Source organism: Dreissena polymorpha, chromosome 12 (assembly GCF_020536995.1).
Source record: "Dreissena polymorpha isolate Duluth1 chromosome 12, UMN_Dpol_1.0, whole genome shotgun sequence".
NCBI classification, from domain to species: Eukaryota; Metazoa; Mollusca; class Bivalvia; order Myida; family Dreissenidae; genus Dreissena; species Dreissena polymorpha.
Window position 1 is genome coordinate 17312325 of NC_068366.1, and position 20095 is coordinate 17332419.

At 34.8% G+C, this 20095-nt stretch overlaps 1 protein-coding gene and 1 pseudogene across 1 annotated transcript; one reads left to right on the forward strand and one right to left on the reverse strand.

Moving 5' to 3' along the window:
- Positions 1-913: 913 nt before the first annotated feature.
- LOC127852403 (uncharacterized) lies at positions 914-5273 on the forward strand (annotated as a pseudogene).
- A 2416-nt stretch (positions 5274-7689) lies between these two features.
- On the reverse strand, positions 7690-19293 carry LOC127852404 (uncharacterized). Its single transcript, XM_052386357.1, has 4 exons — positions 19223-19293; positions 9179-9389; positions 8540-8772; positions 7690-7987 (listed from the first exon to the last, which is right to left on the reverse strand). Exons 1-4 carry the CDS (start codon positions 19291-19293, stop codon positions 7690-7692), a joined length of 813 nt encoding a protein of 270 aa, XP_052242317.1.
- Between the last annotated feature and the right edge of the window lie 802 nt (positions 19294-20095).

Here is a 20095-nt window from a genome sequence, read left to right on the forward strand (position 1 = left end):
AATGGGTATGTTTGTTTGTCATAATCTCTTGTTTTACTAGCTAGTTTTCTCTACCTGGTGTCAATCTCAAGGTGATCAAGTGACACTGAACTGTCATTCCAAATGCCAAGGGTTTGATCCCCTGTCCATTTCTGAAAAATTGCTATAAACATGTATATTAAATGCAATTGGCTTATCCATCCATCAGAGCAGAAATAAACCGATTTGGATAGTTTCATCTGACATTTATATCCCTTGCTACAGAGCTTTGACACGTGCATGGATATCATCATGGTCAATCCCAATTTTGACTAAGATAAATGGTTGTTGAGGCAGCAGTCACCTGTTTGACTGTTGCTAATAAATCAGGAAAATGTGGCATCTTGTCAGGAAAAAGTCACTTTTTTCAGATAGTTTGTGGCAACCTGAACAATGGAGTTTGTAAAAAGTTATCTGGTCAATAATTCTGAAAGTTTAAAAGATATCAGCTTGTAAGCTCATACAATTATATGGCTCATTGAGAGGAAGTGCAGTGACAAAAAATCCATAACTCATGGTGACTCCATTTTCGAATTATCACCCTTTGTTCCGAAACCTTGTCTGGACCATAACTCTGAAAGTATGAAATGTATCAGCTCATAATTTCATACAATGATAGAGCCCATCAAGAGGGAAGCGCATTGACAAAGAACCATAACTCTGGATGGTCCCATTTAAGAGCTCATTGGGAGGAAGTGCAGTAACAAAGAACCATAACACTGGGTGGTCAAATTTTAATGAACTCCCTTTGTAAAAAAATGCCCATCTATGAAATGGGCTCCCATAAGGCGACACCTGCGGTTATGGATCGCCCATGTGAATTAATTGAAATATTGTTATATGCACAACTAAAAAACGCTTCAATTCTTTTTCAGGTCTGTGATGATGGACAGACATGTGGCTGCTGGTGTTCCAAACCAATCCTAATAAAAGTCTTCATAGTAGAGATTTTCTTGTCTGCTCTACCATCCTGACATCTGAGAACAATTATGGGAAGATGGCTCTGTGGTCTGACATGCTGCACTTGAAATTCCCTTCAGCTGATCAGTTCCACAGAATCCAAAGCACCTATTTAGTGCCAACCATTGACAGGTACTGGGCCGCTCATCAGCAAGAAGTCATCAGTGAGTTCAAGGACACAGAAGTAATTGTTCTTGGTAAGACTGCCACTTGTACAAATGATGATATGTTTTTAATTAAACACATTGTCAGAAAATAATAAAAACATAGTTTTCACTTCACTATTGACTGCATGGAAAAGGAAACGGATGTTCCCAATAAGTCTTAGACTGTCTGTTATATAAAGCCCCTACCTTTTCAAAGGTAAGGTTAATGCCATACTTGGTGTAAAAAGTTACTTTTTTGTAAAAAGAATTTTAATCCATCTTCTCTGGCCTAAACTTTGTCTTTGTTATGGGATTCAATCAAAAGTAAAGGGAGCTTACACCAATAACACTTCTTAAAGGCCAAGGTCATACCATCAGACAGAATGCCTGTACTATTTTTATGCCCCCCTTCGAAGAAGAGGGGGTATATTGTTATGCACATGTCCGTCGGTCGGTCGGACCGTCAACCAGATGGTTTCCGGATGATAAGCTCAATAACGCTTAGGCCTAGGATCATGAAACTTCATAGGTAGATTGATCATAACTGGCAGATGACCCCTATTGATTTTCAAGTCACTAGGTCAATTGTCAAGGTCACTGTGACTCGAAATGGTAAAATCGTTTCCGGATGACAACTCAAAAATGCGTAAGCCTAGGATCATGAAATTTCATAGGTACATTGATCATAACTGGCAGATGACCCCTATTGATGTTCAGGTCACTAGGTCGAAATAAAAGGTCACAGTGACTCGAAACAGTAAAATTGTTTCCGGATGATAACTCAATAATGCTTACGCCTAGGATCATGAAACTTCATAGGGACATTGATCATGACTGGCAGATGACCCCTTTTGATTTTCAGGTCACTAGGTTAAAAGTCAAGGTCACAGTGAATCGAAACATTAAAATAGTTTCTGGATTATAACTCAAGAATAATTAGGCCAAGGATCATGAAACTTCATAGGTACATTAATCGTGACTGGCAGATGACCCCTATTGATTTTCAGGTCACTAGGTCAAAGGTCAAGGTCACAGTGACAAAAAACATATGGGGGCATACATGTTTTACAAACAGCCCTTGTTATTATAATCCCTTTTTATGGCACAGAAAGTAAGTTTTTCGTCTCAATATAGCTTGTTTACAATGTCATAAAATAAGTAATAATTGTCTTGATATAAAAGTATGTATTATGTTTGTATAATTTTATTTATCATTAGGCGATGGTCGCAATGACACACCCGGATACTGCGCCCAATACTGCAGCTACACCCTTATGAAGAAGGATTCCAAAAAGATTCTGACCCTCAAGACTGTTGACAAAAGGAGGACAGAGAGAAAGTCCCCAAATATGGAAAAGCTTGGGTTCCAGTCAGCCATGGACGACCTTAAAGAAAAAGGTGTCACAGTTGGAGAGGTGGTGATAGATGCTCACCCTTGGCATTGGAGCTCTAATGAGTAAGTACTGTTATCAGCCCTATAAGCCTGTTATCTTATAAGGATCCCTTTGACTCAGTGTATAATATATTGTAATGTGTTATTTATTTGATTATTTTCCGTCTACTGGAAAAAAGGTGAACGGTCAATATGATATGGAAGTTGTATGCTTATAGACATACTCTCATCTCAATTTCATTGAACCAACCTGTACTAAGCGATGTTTATCGAAAGTTCCTTGCTCAATGAAATAATTGATCGGTCCATTGCAGGGTTTGTACCCTTGCGGATAGCAATCTTAGCAATCCTAATACTAAGGCTATGATCAGTAGTCAGATGTGTTAACCACTCTACAATGAATGTGACTTGCCAACAGATGATGGTTTCTTATGCATATTTGGTATACAGCGTATTTATAATATCAAACCACAAGTGAAGTTTGCTTATGGTTATAATTATCTGCATTTTTTTGTCAAGATCATCTGTCCTAAAATGCATTTGTACCATCTTCTCATTAGAAACTTTTGTTAGCATTAAACCTTCATTGTACTAAGAGGCAATGCTGATGTCACATGACGTCACATGACGTCATTTAACTGACGTTGATGTCAATAGCAAACACTACAAGGATGGCTGCATCAAATATGGAGTTTAGACCCTGAAAATTTTTAATGTTTACGAAACAGTCGGATGTTATTTTTAGGGGGAGCGGGAGCAGGACCCCCCCACCTCACACACACACACACACACACACACCACATCATACATGTACTTTAGCATTGGCTTGGTGCAGTAGCACCCCATGCAAGACAATGCTGCACTTCCAGGGTCCGTTAAAGAAAACATGTCCCAGTTTTAATCGCAATGTCCTATACAGAAAGATAAATTTATCAATTATAGGTTCACAGGTTTTAGTGGATTGATTTCTTTGAATCCATATACTCGTCTGAACAAGGCTCTAAACCAGAATGCGTTAAAAAATGATATATCCGAATCCGAAAGAAATATTGGGTAAGTGCTGATTGTATCTATGTTATCATTATATTTCTAGTCTATATGGAGAGGTGTATTGCACCACAATACCAACAAGCAAGAGTGGATTTTGCCGCATGGAAGTTGGTCCAACACGTGCCTTCATGGCCCAATACCTGAAGAAAACAGGGAGACAGAGTGGCTGGACCCTTCTAGAGATTGCCAAGCTTTAAAAGCTTAGCATCAATTGTGCTTGACAAGAAATTTCTGGGGAACGTCCTCTACTACCTAAATTTCAGGTATATATAATTTCAAATTGCTTACAAACCATAACTAGTTTCACTTATATAAATTCAACCTTCATTGTCTAGAGTGTTGATTGATAGGGAAGTTAAGGCTGGAGCAGCAGATGCGCATAAGATCATGGTCACAGTAACACAGCTAGTCAAATATTTTCTGGTTTATTGCTGAATTTACTTAATATCTCAGAATCAAAGCGTGTGATTTGCAGCAATAATTTATTTCCATTTTGCTCTTGATTTTGAGCAGGCGACGACCTTGAACATTATTTTTATGATGACATTGTTAACATGTATGGGATGTATTTGTGGTTACAGGTGTTTATGGATAAGGATGCAAATCATGAACGATTTGAAATAAAAACAAAATGATTTCATCATTATGCTTACCAACTTCAGGAGCACTGCCGACATTGAAGGGTTCCACCAGCACATCCTTATGTACTGCGCTAAGCGATATGCGTACACACCACCAGTCTACAGAGCGAGAAACTTGTTGGCAGCATTAGACAATAACATGAATGTTGACCGAGTACCACTCATGAATTAAGATGGTACAATTAGGTATGCAAATGATTTATTCAAATTTGTGTATATACGCTTGGCTGATTTCAGTAAAAACCTGAGGTGAAGTTAAAGCCTGGTCCCCATATATTAAACTACACCACAGCCGATGCATCTGCACTCATTCGCGGTGCTCTTGTGTTGAGGTTTAATTCAGTTTCACAACTACCTCGCCAAAAAAATTGGATGACCTGAATGCCAATCAAACCCAAAGCAAGTCAGTGAACTCACCACAATGTCAACCATCTATAAATCTTTGTATCGTCAAATCTGCTTAAATTTGAAACTTATTTCAGGTGGTGGGTATATTGACCTTTAGTTCATCTTGTTGGTGCAAAGACTAGATTATATAAAAATGTTTCTGGCTGCTTTAAATCTTTGGAAGATTGCCGTTTTTGCTGAACCTTTTAACACTAACCATTTCTTTTCAAGGCTGAACAGAGAATGGAATAAGAAGTGCTGCCGGTGATCTGTGTACCAGGTGAAAGAGGGCAAGAGCTATAAATATGTGGACAACATTATTGAGGAGGCCCTGGTACAGAGGATCAATGACAAAGTCGGTATGAGCAGAAAGAAGGAGTTGGCAGCAGATGATCCTCGCCGCATTTCAAAACACTTGTCTCTAGTGGAACCAGCCCCAACAAAACAAATATATGCGGCACAGGTTTCAAGATTCAAGTGAAAGTTACTGAACTTTGTGAATCTATCAAAAATGACAATTTAAACCTCGGGGATGAACCCAGAAATGTCAATTTCAGCCGTCCTATAGATACTGATGTACTAGTGTTGAACTTTGTGTTTTTAGAAGTTACGAATGTTTGTGGTATGCTGCAATTTTTACCGGAATGCTATCAATTATTGTAAATGAATAAGAACGCATTGTTACAGATTTATATTGAAAAGTATGTTATGTTATGGTTTTATTACTTAGGTTCAGCTACAGTTGTTTGACCAATGGTCAAATTGTGTGCACGTTCAGTTTGTCACAACTTTTCAAGTAATACTATGCTGCAATACAATGAATAACAAAGACTAACTACTGAAATATATCAAAACAGATTGCCACAAATTATGCCAGATTGTATACATAGTTAATCAGAAATCAAATCGGTGAAAGTGTTACCGAGGCATATTTGTTCAGTTGTATGCAATTCTTTTTGCAATTTCATTCTAAAAAGAAATAAGAGCAGTAAAACTTTCTTATTTGGTTCATTATGAGTTCAACGAGATTCAAAGACACTTATGGACATAAAAAGAACAAAATGAAATAAAATCCCAAACTGTGGCACCAACGAATCGGAATAAATATTACATATGTTGATCAAGATCCAAAGTATTTTTATACACTGCATCTTGTGTATAGGCCACAAATAATTTAAAAAGAAATAAAAACTACCACTTTTACCAATTAGAACTGTTCTTTTAATTATTTTTAGAAATAGTATTTAGCCCATACAATGTAATTATTAATTAATACATATGTCAAATTTTACCAAGTCAACTTACTATCAATACTTTGCTGTTCAACTGTTATTGGCCAATGAATACCATGTTTGTAAAATGGGACTACAAGTAAATAGTGTTTTTTATATATGATTACTTTGCAGCAGATCATATTCTTTTATTATTACAAATTAGTATACCAGAAAAACTTTGACTTTGTAAAAGGTGCTGAAAACATTCAAATTACTATGAAATGCTTATTGTCTTGCTATTTACAATTTGCTTGTTGCTACTTGTCAGTTGCTATTTGCTAAATGTCATTTGCTACTTGTTATTTGTCAGTTGCTAAAAGTCATTTGGTAGATGCTACAAGCCATTTGCTAGATGCCATATGCTGTTTTCTAGTTCTGTTATACTTGGATACAAACCACAAATGGCAACTAGCCAATGGCAAGTAGCCAATAGCAAATGACAACCGACAACTATATAGTAACACAAATAGCAAAATACCATATTGCAAAAAGTAAAAGGCAAGTAGCAAATACTATTTAGTTAATAGAAAGTAACATCTAGATAAATGACATGTTTATAGCATATGTCGAGAAGCAAACGAAACGTAGTAAATAGCAATTCCCAAATGGAATCTGGCAAACAGCAAGGGGCAAATAGCAAACGATGAACATATAGAAAAAATGCCTAAAGTTGATTGGCAAATAGAAAAAAAAGCAAGTGGCAAATGACAATTAGAAAATAACATGTCCTGACCGGCATTGCATAGAAATTACTCCCATTATACTTTATATTGCAATGCCCTTGGTCCGTAATACTTTTTCTGGCTGATTAATATTCATGTAGGCATAACCGAAAGACAATAAGGAGATTGAGATTTCAAATGCGTAATACGTACTTGTATGTAGTAGGATTTACCTATGTATTGTAAATGCTAATGTTATTGATAAATGACAGTTATGATCTACACATATATTTTTAAGTTTTAAACAGCAGCCCTATATTTCAGCGTTCTAAAACTTTGAGATAATGACATTCTGTTAGTAATTGTTTCTATTTATAGCACATATGTTCTAGGAACTTATTTAAATGTATATAATCAATTTACACATGTTCATGTATGTAATTTCAAATTAGTGATAACTTCTTTCAATTTCCAATTTATATAAATGTATTTTAGCTTTTCATGTTTCAATTGTTGTTGGTTAAGTTATCTAGGTCAAGTTTGAACATGGTTACACAACATTGAAAACAAGGTCAAACAAGGGCTGTTTGTAAAACATGCCTGCCCCCCCCCCATATGGTATATCATTTTTAGTGGAAGCCATTGTGTGAATACGTTTTTGTCACTGTGACCTTTACCTAGTGACCTGAAAATCAATAAGGGTCATCTGCCAGTCATGATCAATGTACCTATGAAGTTTCATGATCCTAGGCTTAAGCATTCTTGAGTTATCATCCGGAAACCATTGTACTATTTCGAGTAACTGTGACCTTGACCTAGTGACCTGAAAATCAATAGGGGTCATCTACCAGTCATGGTCAATGTACCTTTTAAGTTTCATAATCCTAGGCGTAAGCATTATTGAGTTATCATCCGGAAACCACTTTACTATTTCGATTCAATGTGACATTAACCTTTGACCTAACGACCTGAAAATCAATAGGAGTCATCTGCCAGTCATGATCAATGTACCTATGAAGTCATATGATCCTAGGCCTAAGCGTTCTTGAGTTATCATCCGGAAACCATCTCGTGGACGGACCGACCGACGGACGGACCGACATGTGCAAAACAAATTACCCCTTCTTCTTCAAAGGAGGGCATAATAAAAAATTGACATCAATTAGGACGGTACATAACGGTACATAAAAATGTCTTAATTCTTGTTGGAAGGAATCCAGTATACTGTCCAAAGGGATCTGGATAGGTATCCCAAATCTTCCAAACACAGCAGGAAGGAATAACCCGTCTGTCCCCGACACCAAGCTTACAATATGACCACAAAATGTACTGACGGTAAACCTGGTGTCTGTTGGCTGCCTTCTGGTCGGGCTCATCATCAAACACCAACATGCCCCGCCTATACAGTCTTGCAATGGCAAGCACTCCTGCGTCGAGGAAAATGAGTTGGAAATCCTGAAATACACATTTTTTTATAGCAAGCAAATTATTTTTAATTATTGTGACTACAAAGTGTAAATTTTGAAAAATGTTATCACCCTAGAAGCTTTTTTTACTTTGGCCATTTTATAGAGAACACCAAAAATCATAGCCCAAGTGTTTTTTAACTCTATGAGTAAGAGTATCATTTAAAAATAAGTTATTTGTATGAGCTCTTAATTTGCAACATCAAAACAGATGTGTGTTGTATGTATCATGTTGATATATGCACAAATTATGAGTTTTAAAAAACATATACCGTGTAACATGTACACGAACGTACCAATTTTTATAAATATAGGCTCAAGTGATGTCATGCATTGAGCACAGAGTGACAAACGTTTAAATTGAAATGTCAACGACCTTAACATGTGACCTAAACAGGTGGAGTTGTACATCTCAGTGAGGTGCATATACATATGAAGTTTGAAAATCTGTATGCCATGGCATTTAAAATTCATTAGTAAGGTAAAAACTTTTGAAAATAGGTAATCATGACCTTGAACTTTTGAAGAAATAGGAAATAATCGGTAAACTGGAGTCACAGTTTTCCCGCTCGCAGCACACCTTCTCTCGTTCTGTCGGCATCTCCCGACATCGCCCACACACACACCAATCTGGTACTGGACCTGGTCCGGGGTGGAAGCCTCCAGGCTGTCGCTGGGCAGGCCTCATTATGTCAAACATGAGGCTTGGATAATTCGTTACAGCCTTCTGCAAGACGTCCAACATGTCTTCTCTTGTCATGTGTGACAACACTTCCTGAAACACAGCACAATACAATATTATAAACTCAGTCTATTGCTACATTACTTAAAGTACTGTATACCCCTACGTTTCACATTGATCAGTCTCACCTCAGACGTTCTAAATAAAGTTGTACATGCTTATCAGTGGTAGTAATAGCACAAATGTACTGCAGGACAGTTGAAGTTACTGCTAACACTACAGTAGTTACTGCTTGACAGTTGACTTTGAACAAGGATACATGTGTCATATTTCATATTTGCTTCTGTTTTGGAATTATAAATTGAAAGTGGAGAAATAAGAAATTTTCAATTACAATAGCAGCTATATTTTATCATAACATAATTATATGACGCTAACATTTTATCCAGGGGAACCATCTAAAAAGATTTTAATACATGTGCTATCTAGGTAAATATACCTTCATTCTTTCTTGACGCTGCTGCCAAATCTCAGCCAAGGCTTGCTCTCTCTCTTCATAAGCTTGTCTCCGGCCCATGGAACCTCGACCCCTTGAACCATGTCCTCTGGATCCACTCCCTCTTGATCCACGCCCTCTAGACCCACTCCTTGACCCACTCCTTGATCTTCTCCCACGACCTGGTCCTCTTCCTCTTACTTGTCTTTCTGGACTAGAAGAATAACTTTATGCTTCCATCTGAACATCTGTTTCTGACGCAGGAAATGGACTGGATTCTCCTCCCTTAAAAATAAAAAAAAAATTATTTATGAGCAAGTCATTTGATACATCAAATTATATAGCAGCTGTAAATATGGGTTACAAGAGCAAAAAATGAAAATGTTGCAGACTTGGTTTGATTGAGCCTGTTCATGCGTGGTGGTGAAATATGCTACACCAGTCTCACACTCCTTAGCACCAGCTTACGCATAATTCAACATTTACAAAGGACTGGTACAAGCACAAAGAAATGTTGATACATCCGCAGATGTTGTCATACGGCGTACATGTAAAATAAATCATGTAATATTATTAAAGCGTTACAAATATATCACATTGCACAACTCCAAAAGCAAACTGATTTATACTTCAGCCCTCTTTTCTTTAAAGTTGATTTCAGACTGGCCATATGTAACAAAATGAATGATGCTGCTAGTGCTTCTACAGAAAAAATTACATGAACAACTTTATTCTTATTTATTTGCCAGACAATACCATTGCCAACGCCATAACGGACATGATGGAGAATCGAAATCGGGAGTTTGCATCTTTTTTGGATAATAATCGGTACTTCTAATGCAAAATTACAAGACAATCATATACTGCACAATAATACAAACCGATGCCATGTCCTTTATGCACCGTTTCTTTTATTTGGAGACGTAGATGTACTTTAATGATAGCATTTCGCTTTGTTGATCTATTGATGTTTGTGAAACGCTTTAATTTCCATCCACTTCCGGTACACCGTCTTCGGAAATCAACGAACATTTCTGTCGTCAGTTGCGAAACGAAAGTACGGTTGGTATTCAAAAGCAGTTATTTTTCTCTTTCCGGGATATTGTTTTAGTATGTTGATGCTGCATTCACAAATATAAGTGTATATGAATTTTAAACACCAAAAATAAACAACGGTTGCGATATACACCTATAAACTGTAAGATGCCCATAATATCACTTTAATATGCTAATTTCGCCTCAAATGTTGTCGATACTGTCGTGAAATTTCAAATTATAAATAAGGTCATAGCATCCTTTATTTATAAAGTGTGGACGAAAATTAACCTTTGTTTATGTGTGCTCTGTCTTGTGCATCAAACACTTTAGCAACGTGCATTTTAATAAAAATGTTTTACATTCAATTGTGTAAGTACATATGATGGTAAAACTATAAATAAACTCCCTATGGCAATGAAAAACATGTTGAGATGCATGACGTATAAGAATCGACTGAACCACAATTGGAATAAACGATATCCATAAAAAATACATGAAGGGGTACAACATGTTACTGGCCATATTTTTGTAATACAACAATTAAAGCGTAGACTAAAATAATGTGGAGGCTTGCCGAGCCGTTGTTTTATTCGTGTCGGGTCTGATATATTATTCTACGTTAAAAAATGTTCTTCGATTTATCATACCTATACGTCCCATCTTATATGAAGTTATTAAATAGTCACTAAGACACTGCATTTTGTTTTTTAAGTACTAAATATCTAACATTTTAGTATCAATTTGTGTGTTTTGTTTAATCTGATTCTATATTGCCAACGATGAGGGCTTTATATATTTGGTCCGAGCAGTCGCAAACTATTTTACACCATTAACCCAGTATTTACTCCATTTACCGATGAATCAAATTCACCGATTGACAACATAATTCGACTTTCCACAGACTAGTTGGTCCTCGCAGTCCAGTCGTATGTAAAGAGTATTGCATTTGTAACTCGGAGTTTTACCAGGTGTGTGGGACTGATGGAAAAAACTATGGTAACCTATGCCTTCTCAAATGCAGGTGAGTTGTTAATAAATCAATAATATATGCATCTGTAAATCATAATAAACGCACAAATATTACAATATTGCACACAGCTGTCAGAAAGGGACAACTAATACCAGTAATAAATGCATGTCTGAAACGGATTCCATATCCAAATAATTTATGCATATGTAATCGTAAAGTAAATAAAAATTATAGACAAACAAAAGCCATCCACCTTTAAGGATTGAACGCTCGTAATCAGGTTTTTACCATCAAGTAAACATAGTTTTACCTCTTAAGCCGATAAATCTCATTACTCCATGTGCGCTTCCAACCGATTTACCCTTAACCCTTTAACCGATTAGTTTACATGATTAGTTTTATCGTTTTATAAAAAAAAACAGATTTATCTCCGGCATTTACTGATTAGCTCCACAAAAATAATTACCTCTTCGAAACATTTACCAAATTAAAATATTATTATTCGAAATGTATCTACTTCTGTCATAGTTCTAATCACTTCAATTGATTATTTGCAGAGGTGTTTGGCTAAGACATAAAGGGTCTTGTCAAAACTGACGAAGATGAGCAGTCAACACGACAAGTCTTACAAAAGAAACAACGAACACATATTGTAATAATTAATTTTGTATTGTGTAATAAATGACTATTGTGTTTACAAAAAAGTATTGTAATAAAAAAATCAGATATACATTCCACTTAAACGTTCACTTACTCTCTTTAATAAAATAACAAAGAGGCTGGTCGAGCTACCTTCGGTATTCCTGCCTTATTGGATATATTTCATAGCCATAGGACAAAAATACGATTTTCATTGTAGTTCTTCGCATCTCTTGTTAAAAGTAATGAAGTAATATGATCGCTGAAACTTCGCATTGTGCGTGGAAATTCATACAATACTTTCTCAAAATCAAAACAACAGTCCATTGTATGCACGCAATTTAGTGTATATACATACATGTCCATCATGATGTAGATTTTGCCTTATATAGTGTTCGAACAATAATTGTGGAACTATATTAATAGTGCTTTAAAACGTTAGTAGCCATACTTGAAAAATATATGTATACATTGTTTTACATCACATTACCGAAAACAAACAACAGTTCTTGGTGTATCAATTTTAGTTCATTTTAATAATTACTTCACACTTATGTATGTTACGATATATCAACAAAGGCAAACGCAAGTAAATGTTTATGCAGTTAGGTCAGTTTCTATTAATTATACATATACCATCGTCGCAGAGAAAAGATACCGATTGTAATACAATGCGACTATTAATGTAATGTATAATACAGATGTATGACTGTTAAATTGCTGGATATGTGTAGCTGTATTGCTAAAAGGACGTCTTAAAAGAACAGAACATTTTTTTTAAATTATATAATTGAAGTACACATACACTGTGCAGTTTTTAGGGTTGAACACGATTATAATACTAAGTACTTGAATTTAGTAATTGAATAGTGTAGGCATATATTATCATGCAGTTATGTATAAACTTTAAAGGTAGTTAAAGAAAATTCGTTTTATATCATATGTTAACTTTGTATCTTGTTAAATATGGAACCATTGCATAATGTCGTTATAATCATTAAAGTAAAAAATGATTAGCATGTTAAGGAGAACGAAACAATACAAATCGAATCCACACCACATATCATTTAAGTAGGAACGGCTCAATATATATAAATATAAATAAATATATAAATACATATAAATAAAAAATATATATCATATACTTTATAATCAGTATAATATAAAAATAATTATAGTTTTTAAGGTAAACACAACATATAATTTGGGTCTCAATCACATAGACTTTAAGTAGAAGCGGCATAAACCGAATTATGCTAAATGGGAATATAATATGTATAATATAAGTATACGATATATCAAAATGGTTAAGTACAACATATTATAAAATATCAGAATGTATTTTTTAAAGTTTAACATATAAAATATATAATAATTTTGCATTAGTATAACGTTGGCGAATCGTGAGTGCTTTTGAAATGAACTATATTATATTAAACGTTTAACTTTTATTTTGTGTATTTAATAATTTTGTGAGTTTGAACTGCTAGTTCTGCAGCTATAATAAGTTGTAATGCAGTTTCCTCTAATTTTGGAAAATGTTAACACATAAAGAAACTCATCTTCTACTTCATTGCTGTCACGTAATTTGCAGAGTCGCAAGTTTGTGTTCAATCTTTTATACCTGTCGGTCTTAATTACCATGTTATGTGCACACCTGCATTAGTTCGTAATCGCAGTTCTTTAATTTCTTGACAACTTGACTTTAAATCCGATTCAAACGAAATGTTGTTTGTAGTTGCTGCTTTATATAAAACAAATATATCATCATTTTCTTTCTAGTAGACCAACCATGTATTTTAATGATTTGTGGAGTGTTATGCCACATATATTAAATGCGTATTATGAAAATATCCCCCTTACTTTTTTTAACTAGTTCAAGTTATTATCATTTAGGGCAATCCCGCCATTTAAAAAATGAAAGTTAATTTAATATTATCACTTTACGCTATTTAAAAAATATATTTTACTGTTTGTGCATATCTGTTAATATACAACTGGTATCTTCCAAGTTCACTCTACAAAGACAGGCTTGATGTTGATTTTCGGCTTTCTGGAGTTTATGGTGCACTTTTTCAATATCGCTACGCACATCTTTAAGCAAAACATAACTGCAAAGATACATTTGGTTTACATCTTAACGTTTAAGGTTGGATTTCAATATGTTTATTGCTTTTACGAATTTAACACGCACGGTTTTAGTATTACAATTGAACTTTTCTGTAAAATTAAGTGTTACACTCAGTTTTATATAATCGTTCACAATGTATGTGTTTTCGTTACCATATACTAACCGCTCATTACGTTTGGTAGCTCCTTGGTTTCTGAATGCAATATTAAGGTTTTGATTTTGTAACGTGAATACCAAAGATGGTACAAATTCATATTGAAGTTCATATACAAGTGTAGGTCTTCCGGGGTTTCATCTTTAACAACCACATCGGCTGCACACGGTAATTTAATCAAACGTATGTCCTACCGCCTTATTTTTATTTTGTTAAAACATGTGGAGATCGTCATATAAAATATAAACCAGTATCGGCTTAGTTATCTCCCCCAGTGTTAGCCCGATTACTATTTTCATATACTCAGCGTATGTATTAAATGTTTTACACATGCTTTGACCTATTGATACATACTGCGTATGATGCGAAACATTTGCCGTCAAACGTGAACATATATAACTTTGAGCATACTGCATTTAAATATACAGTATCAAAGCAACGTTTTTTATCAACGAAGCAAGAACACAAGCGTTTATTCATTTTTATGTTCTTGTAAATAATTAAATGGAGTATAAACACTGCATCTATAGTGGGAGGCGGAAAACTACAACGGGCGAGGCATGGTCAGGGGTGATAACCCCAAAAAAGGGTTAGGGTAAGGGTTAGGATTAGGGGTCAGGTTATGGTTAGGGCTGGGTTTAGGCTAACCCAAACCCTAACCCGACCCCTAACACTAACCCAAACCCTAACCCTAACCCTCTAACCCCCCCCCCTTGCGCAATACCATACCATGCCTCGCCCGTTGTAGTTTTCCGCCTCCCATCTATAGTCGATCCGATCAAACTGCGCGTAAAATATAACGTTGTTGTCACTCCATTTTGTTATTCGATGGCTGCGCACACATGTAAGTCATTTTGCAAAGTTGGTTAATAAAGTGTTCTTTACATTCTAGGATCAGATGTATCGACCATGTTATTTATAGGAATTTTAATTCCTTCAGTCTAGGCAAATGGGAGTGTGCATGCATGTCATGTGATTTACATTTGTACAAGAGTGCAATCTCTTTAGTCAGTTCAGCTATTGTTGTTTGGTTATCAAGTTCCTCTTACAAGTTGGAAACCAGGCCGAAGTCATCATCTGACTTCAATACCTTTGCATTAGCATTATCAAGCGATGTGTTGATAATATAACAATATAACAAGTTGTTTATTCCGTTTAACATATTCGTAATGTTTGCACCGTTTCAAAAGTACTTTTTAATCTGTATGTGAGTATATATATATATATATATATATATATATATATATATATATATATATATATATATATATATATATATATATATATATTGTCATGTTGTTTGATATGACAATGTGGTAAAACGTTGACTAACTCGGAAAAGCAGTTTTGCATCATCACTCCCCTCCATTTTACGTACTCGCATATGTACTTTTTTCTATTTTAACTAGATTTATTCCGTTATAAGTTTCACCGTGCACAAAAGAAATTGTCTGCTTTTAAATAATAATCTTTAGCAATACAATATGGTCCGGAAGAAATAAAGAGCCCAAAAATTGTGTGTGTTTGTATTGTGTGTTGGCTTGTCCGTGTCTGATAGTGACCATTCAAGGTCAGGTGTTTGTCTTAGTAGGTTATTATCGGCTTTATATTAAGCTCTTTGTGAAACAAAATATGTATTGTTATTCCCGCCCTTCCCCCGACCCTACTATTCCGAAAGGCAATTTTTTATCTTTTTTTGCTGGCTTGATCATGTTTATTACAATCAAGAAAACGTCTTCATTTGCGGAAAACAGTGTTTACTTGTGTCGAAAATTAATCAATAAAAATTGCTGCTGGGGTAATGAAACAAACAAATTGAGCAGAATGTGAGCTTAAACATCCTCATTTTAAAATTTATTTTCAGTCGAAATTACCGGAGGTATTACTCTTTTCGCAAAAATATTTTACCTTTGCGCGTAACTGTATCAAGTTATGAGTTGTATTTTGCTCGATTTGATATAAATTTTATATTGTTTTGTGACTATATAACATTATGAGATTTTCAGGAGTGTGTAAACAAAATAAGGAGGCAAAAGTGATTGTGGCACTATGATTGCAAGCGCCATGACTTATGCGTAAATCTATACAATAGACTGGCGCCCAGTGTGTGGTTCCGGCATTGTAAACGATAAACTTCACAGTTAATAAATTTTACTGTGCAATGATTATTCGAATCACTTAAACAAAACGTGGGTATTTCGTTGAAGTGTCGTATTCAACTCTATAAAAAGCCCGAATACCAAGTATGCCCTTGAGTGTTTCCATTGCAAAGTGGTCTGTATACACCAAATGCTTTATCCTGCAGCATGGTTCCGACATGAATTGATGAAAGTATGTCGGACATTTAACTTTCTGTTTATTCTCATCATTTTTGCAACTGCACTTCAAAATAATGCATGAACATTGTTTAGTAACATGAAAGCCGAAAATCACCATTTAATTTACTGTTTACATTAAATACCTGATTAAAAAAAACAACAAATTTATTTAATGTCTGCAATATTTAGTGGGTAATTTGATGCAATAAATTGTGCATACTGCTTATAATTGTTAGATTTATATGTAATTTACTTATACTCTTGCGATTAATAGGATGAATATAACGTTTTACCGACAAAATCTTAAATGAGTATGAAATCAAAGCGCTACAGTGATTTGGTAAAAACTGTTTTGCGTAATGTGAAATCTTTAAAAAAAAACAACAAAGAAACAACAGAATTGATTATAAATATGCAACATAAAATTGTTACAAATATTGTTGTCTGCTAAAATACTGTTTCGATCATGCCGAAACTAGCTTCGTCTCATGGGTAAGCGATCTGGACAAGGTATGGAATTGTAACGATAAAAGTCAATTGTAAAATAGTTATACACTTACTCTTTAGACAAATACAATATCATACACGTATAGTGGCGTGACCATATGTATGGTTTCCAGATCGGAAGCGAAGAAGCATTATGGCGCCTGTCGTAAGACCGACTGCATCTGCCCTATGAACCTGTCCTACGTTTGCGGCAATGACGGACTGACTTACGCAAACAGTTACCTCATGGAAAGAAAAAAATCATTTAGGTTAGTTTATTAATTGTTTAGCAATCTGATGTGACTTTCAGGACATTATGCATGTATAAGTAGTACTTGTCCGTTGTCAAGTTAAGCATCTTTCAGCGTGGATCATGTAGTGGATGCATATGAACGAGCCTCGCTCTGGGATAACCGGGTTTAATGTATTACTAAGTGTCGTTATATATTAGCTTATCCCACGCAAATCAGGTTTGACCCTTCCGCCTTAAATCAGTTTTTGATAAGAAGATACTGACTAAAAATGAACGATAAAATAAAGCGGAAAGTATCGTCATTGATAAGCCTTTATGCATTAATTCATTGTTTTCCCAGAGGGAAGCTCAAATTTATTTTAACTCTCTGCGGCGCCTTCGGAACCTACAAGGGACGATGACAGATGGCCACCCTGGATTCATTTCAACATTTATCGAAATAAAAATATCAAATCAAACTGTGTTAAAACTTGTGAAACTCTCTAATCATTACCGTATGCTACGCATTCACTATGTAATAATTTAATAATATGTCATTATTTTCATCACGATTCGAGAACGTTGATTTCGACTTATTTCACATTTTCATTCCGTGAATTTACAATAACACAATTGCCCATACTGAGCGCAAAGTAGTTAAGTATAATTCATACTGCTTATAAAGGCGAATTTTTGAAATTATAAAAGTATTGAACATAATTTTGTTGCGGTAATGCAATTATGAACAAAATTCAAAAGCTTACAAGTCCATGAAATTCGCCAGGGCTTCATTGTTGATTACCCAATGATTTTATTCCGTAAATTTATATTGCTTTCGCGAGCTTGCATTGCAGTGCGATATTAAAAATAATTAACACGAACATCATTGTTCAGTCCCGTAAAGCAACCAATCACGATACTTCACTTTATTTATTAATGCTTTATTCCAGTAAGGTCATTAAATATTTGACACCTTTTAAAATGGTATCGACATAATATCACACAATACTTAAAAGCAAAATTTGTTGAATCAGGTTTATCGTTAATTTAATCCGATTATTTTTTTAAAGTTGACCTACTTTTACACAAATACAGAACCTACATTCATTTAGACTGATTTCATGTTCAATCGAGGTATATCAAAATAAGAAAAATATAATGCAGCAGTTCTTGTCAGTGAGTTCAGTGTGAAGAAAAGAATTGAATTTAAATACGCCAATAAGCAATGTGTTGCCAACCATAATATTTGATATCATAAAGATCTTTTATAAGCTAACCTGGCATGCCTATGTAATCTTTACAGTTTATACTTCAAAACAGTAAACTATTAAATTTATATGTTCGAATATACATGCTATAGCGTTAAACGACGACTACAATGATTTGTCCATAAAAAGCCCAAAAAGAACCGCCATCTATCGTCAACCAGGAACTGAAAATTACATGAACAAGATTATAGCAACAGTACAAGTATAGGTATAAATACACAAACTTTCACTCTGAGCAAATCAAATATAGACAGTATATACAATTTAATAAGCACAACTCCTTAAAACATAAGTCAAGTGATTTGTGTTTAAATAATCTTAGTTTGAGTTTGATTAAGTCGTTTATATCAAAATCACCACACTACCACCTAACTTATAAAACATAGGTCCTTGGGTTGTTTTTGACGACTTCAAAACTGGGGTCGAGCCTGATATCACTAGTTTGCATGGCTAAGAACGTATGCATTTCCTCTAGTATTATATGCAGATTATTACCACTCTATGCAACATCTCTGGTGACATCGAGAGCCTTTTAACCAAAATCAAATGTAATACCAATTTGTGTCCTATATCACTGGTGACATCGAGAGCCTTTTAAACAAAATCAAATGTTATACCAATGTGTGTCCTTAATCACTCGTGACATCGAGAGCCTTTTAAGCAAAATCAAATGCAATACCTAAACGTTAATTAAATACATGAACATCTATTCCCGAGAAAGCTTTCATAACATCTGCTAATCTTGCCGACGACGAAAGACAAACAATATATTTCTATACATAAACATGCCCCGGTTACTTTCCACTCTGACATCACCTCCTCATCAATCAGTGTGTTAGCAACATCTGAGAAACACTGCATGCAATTCCATACACGAATCATAGTCGTTAAGGGAATGATTATAAATGCGACAACACATTACATTATCCTGACTTTATTTAGTTAAATGATAAGGGTATGAAGCTGACATTGTAATACATGCATTGTGTTAAATTTTGACGACCGTTGTCAAGGGTCTTCTGAAAACTGATTTAACAGGGATTGCAAGATGATATCTAATAACAATAAGTCGATTTGTATGTAAAAGTTTATGAACCATTATTATTTCTAAGCACATTAATATGGCATATATTATTTAAGCTCTTACAGTGCAATATAATTCGATACGCATACTTGGCGCCTCACATCAGTGTCTCTTAGATGTTCCATGTCGCTGAAACCCAAATCACGTCCGAGTTTCACGAGAATTAAACATACATCTCTGTTCCTCCGAGTCAGTGATTGTGCCCGCTAATGTGCTTAGTATATCGGTTGTTGTCCAATCAGTGTACTTAACCTATAAATAATATTTGTAATAAAACGATTATCTGCTTTATGGTATTGTGGAAAGGTTTATGGACTTACACTGATTACCATGGCCATTTACGAATAGTTTAAAAACGTGTTGCTATTATAACAATTTAGGAAATTTAATTACACATCAGGGAGGTTTATTATAATGTTCAAACTTCGAATGCATGGGGATGCATCATAACCGTAATAAACATGAACATGTTCACGAATTTGCATTCAAGCAACTTAAGTGAAAACACGACCGTGACTTTATTTACAAATTCAATAAAAATCAGATAATAACATAAACATTTATATCATTGAGTATGTATTTTTTATTTTCAAAAAGCAT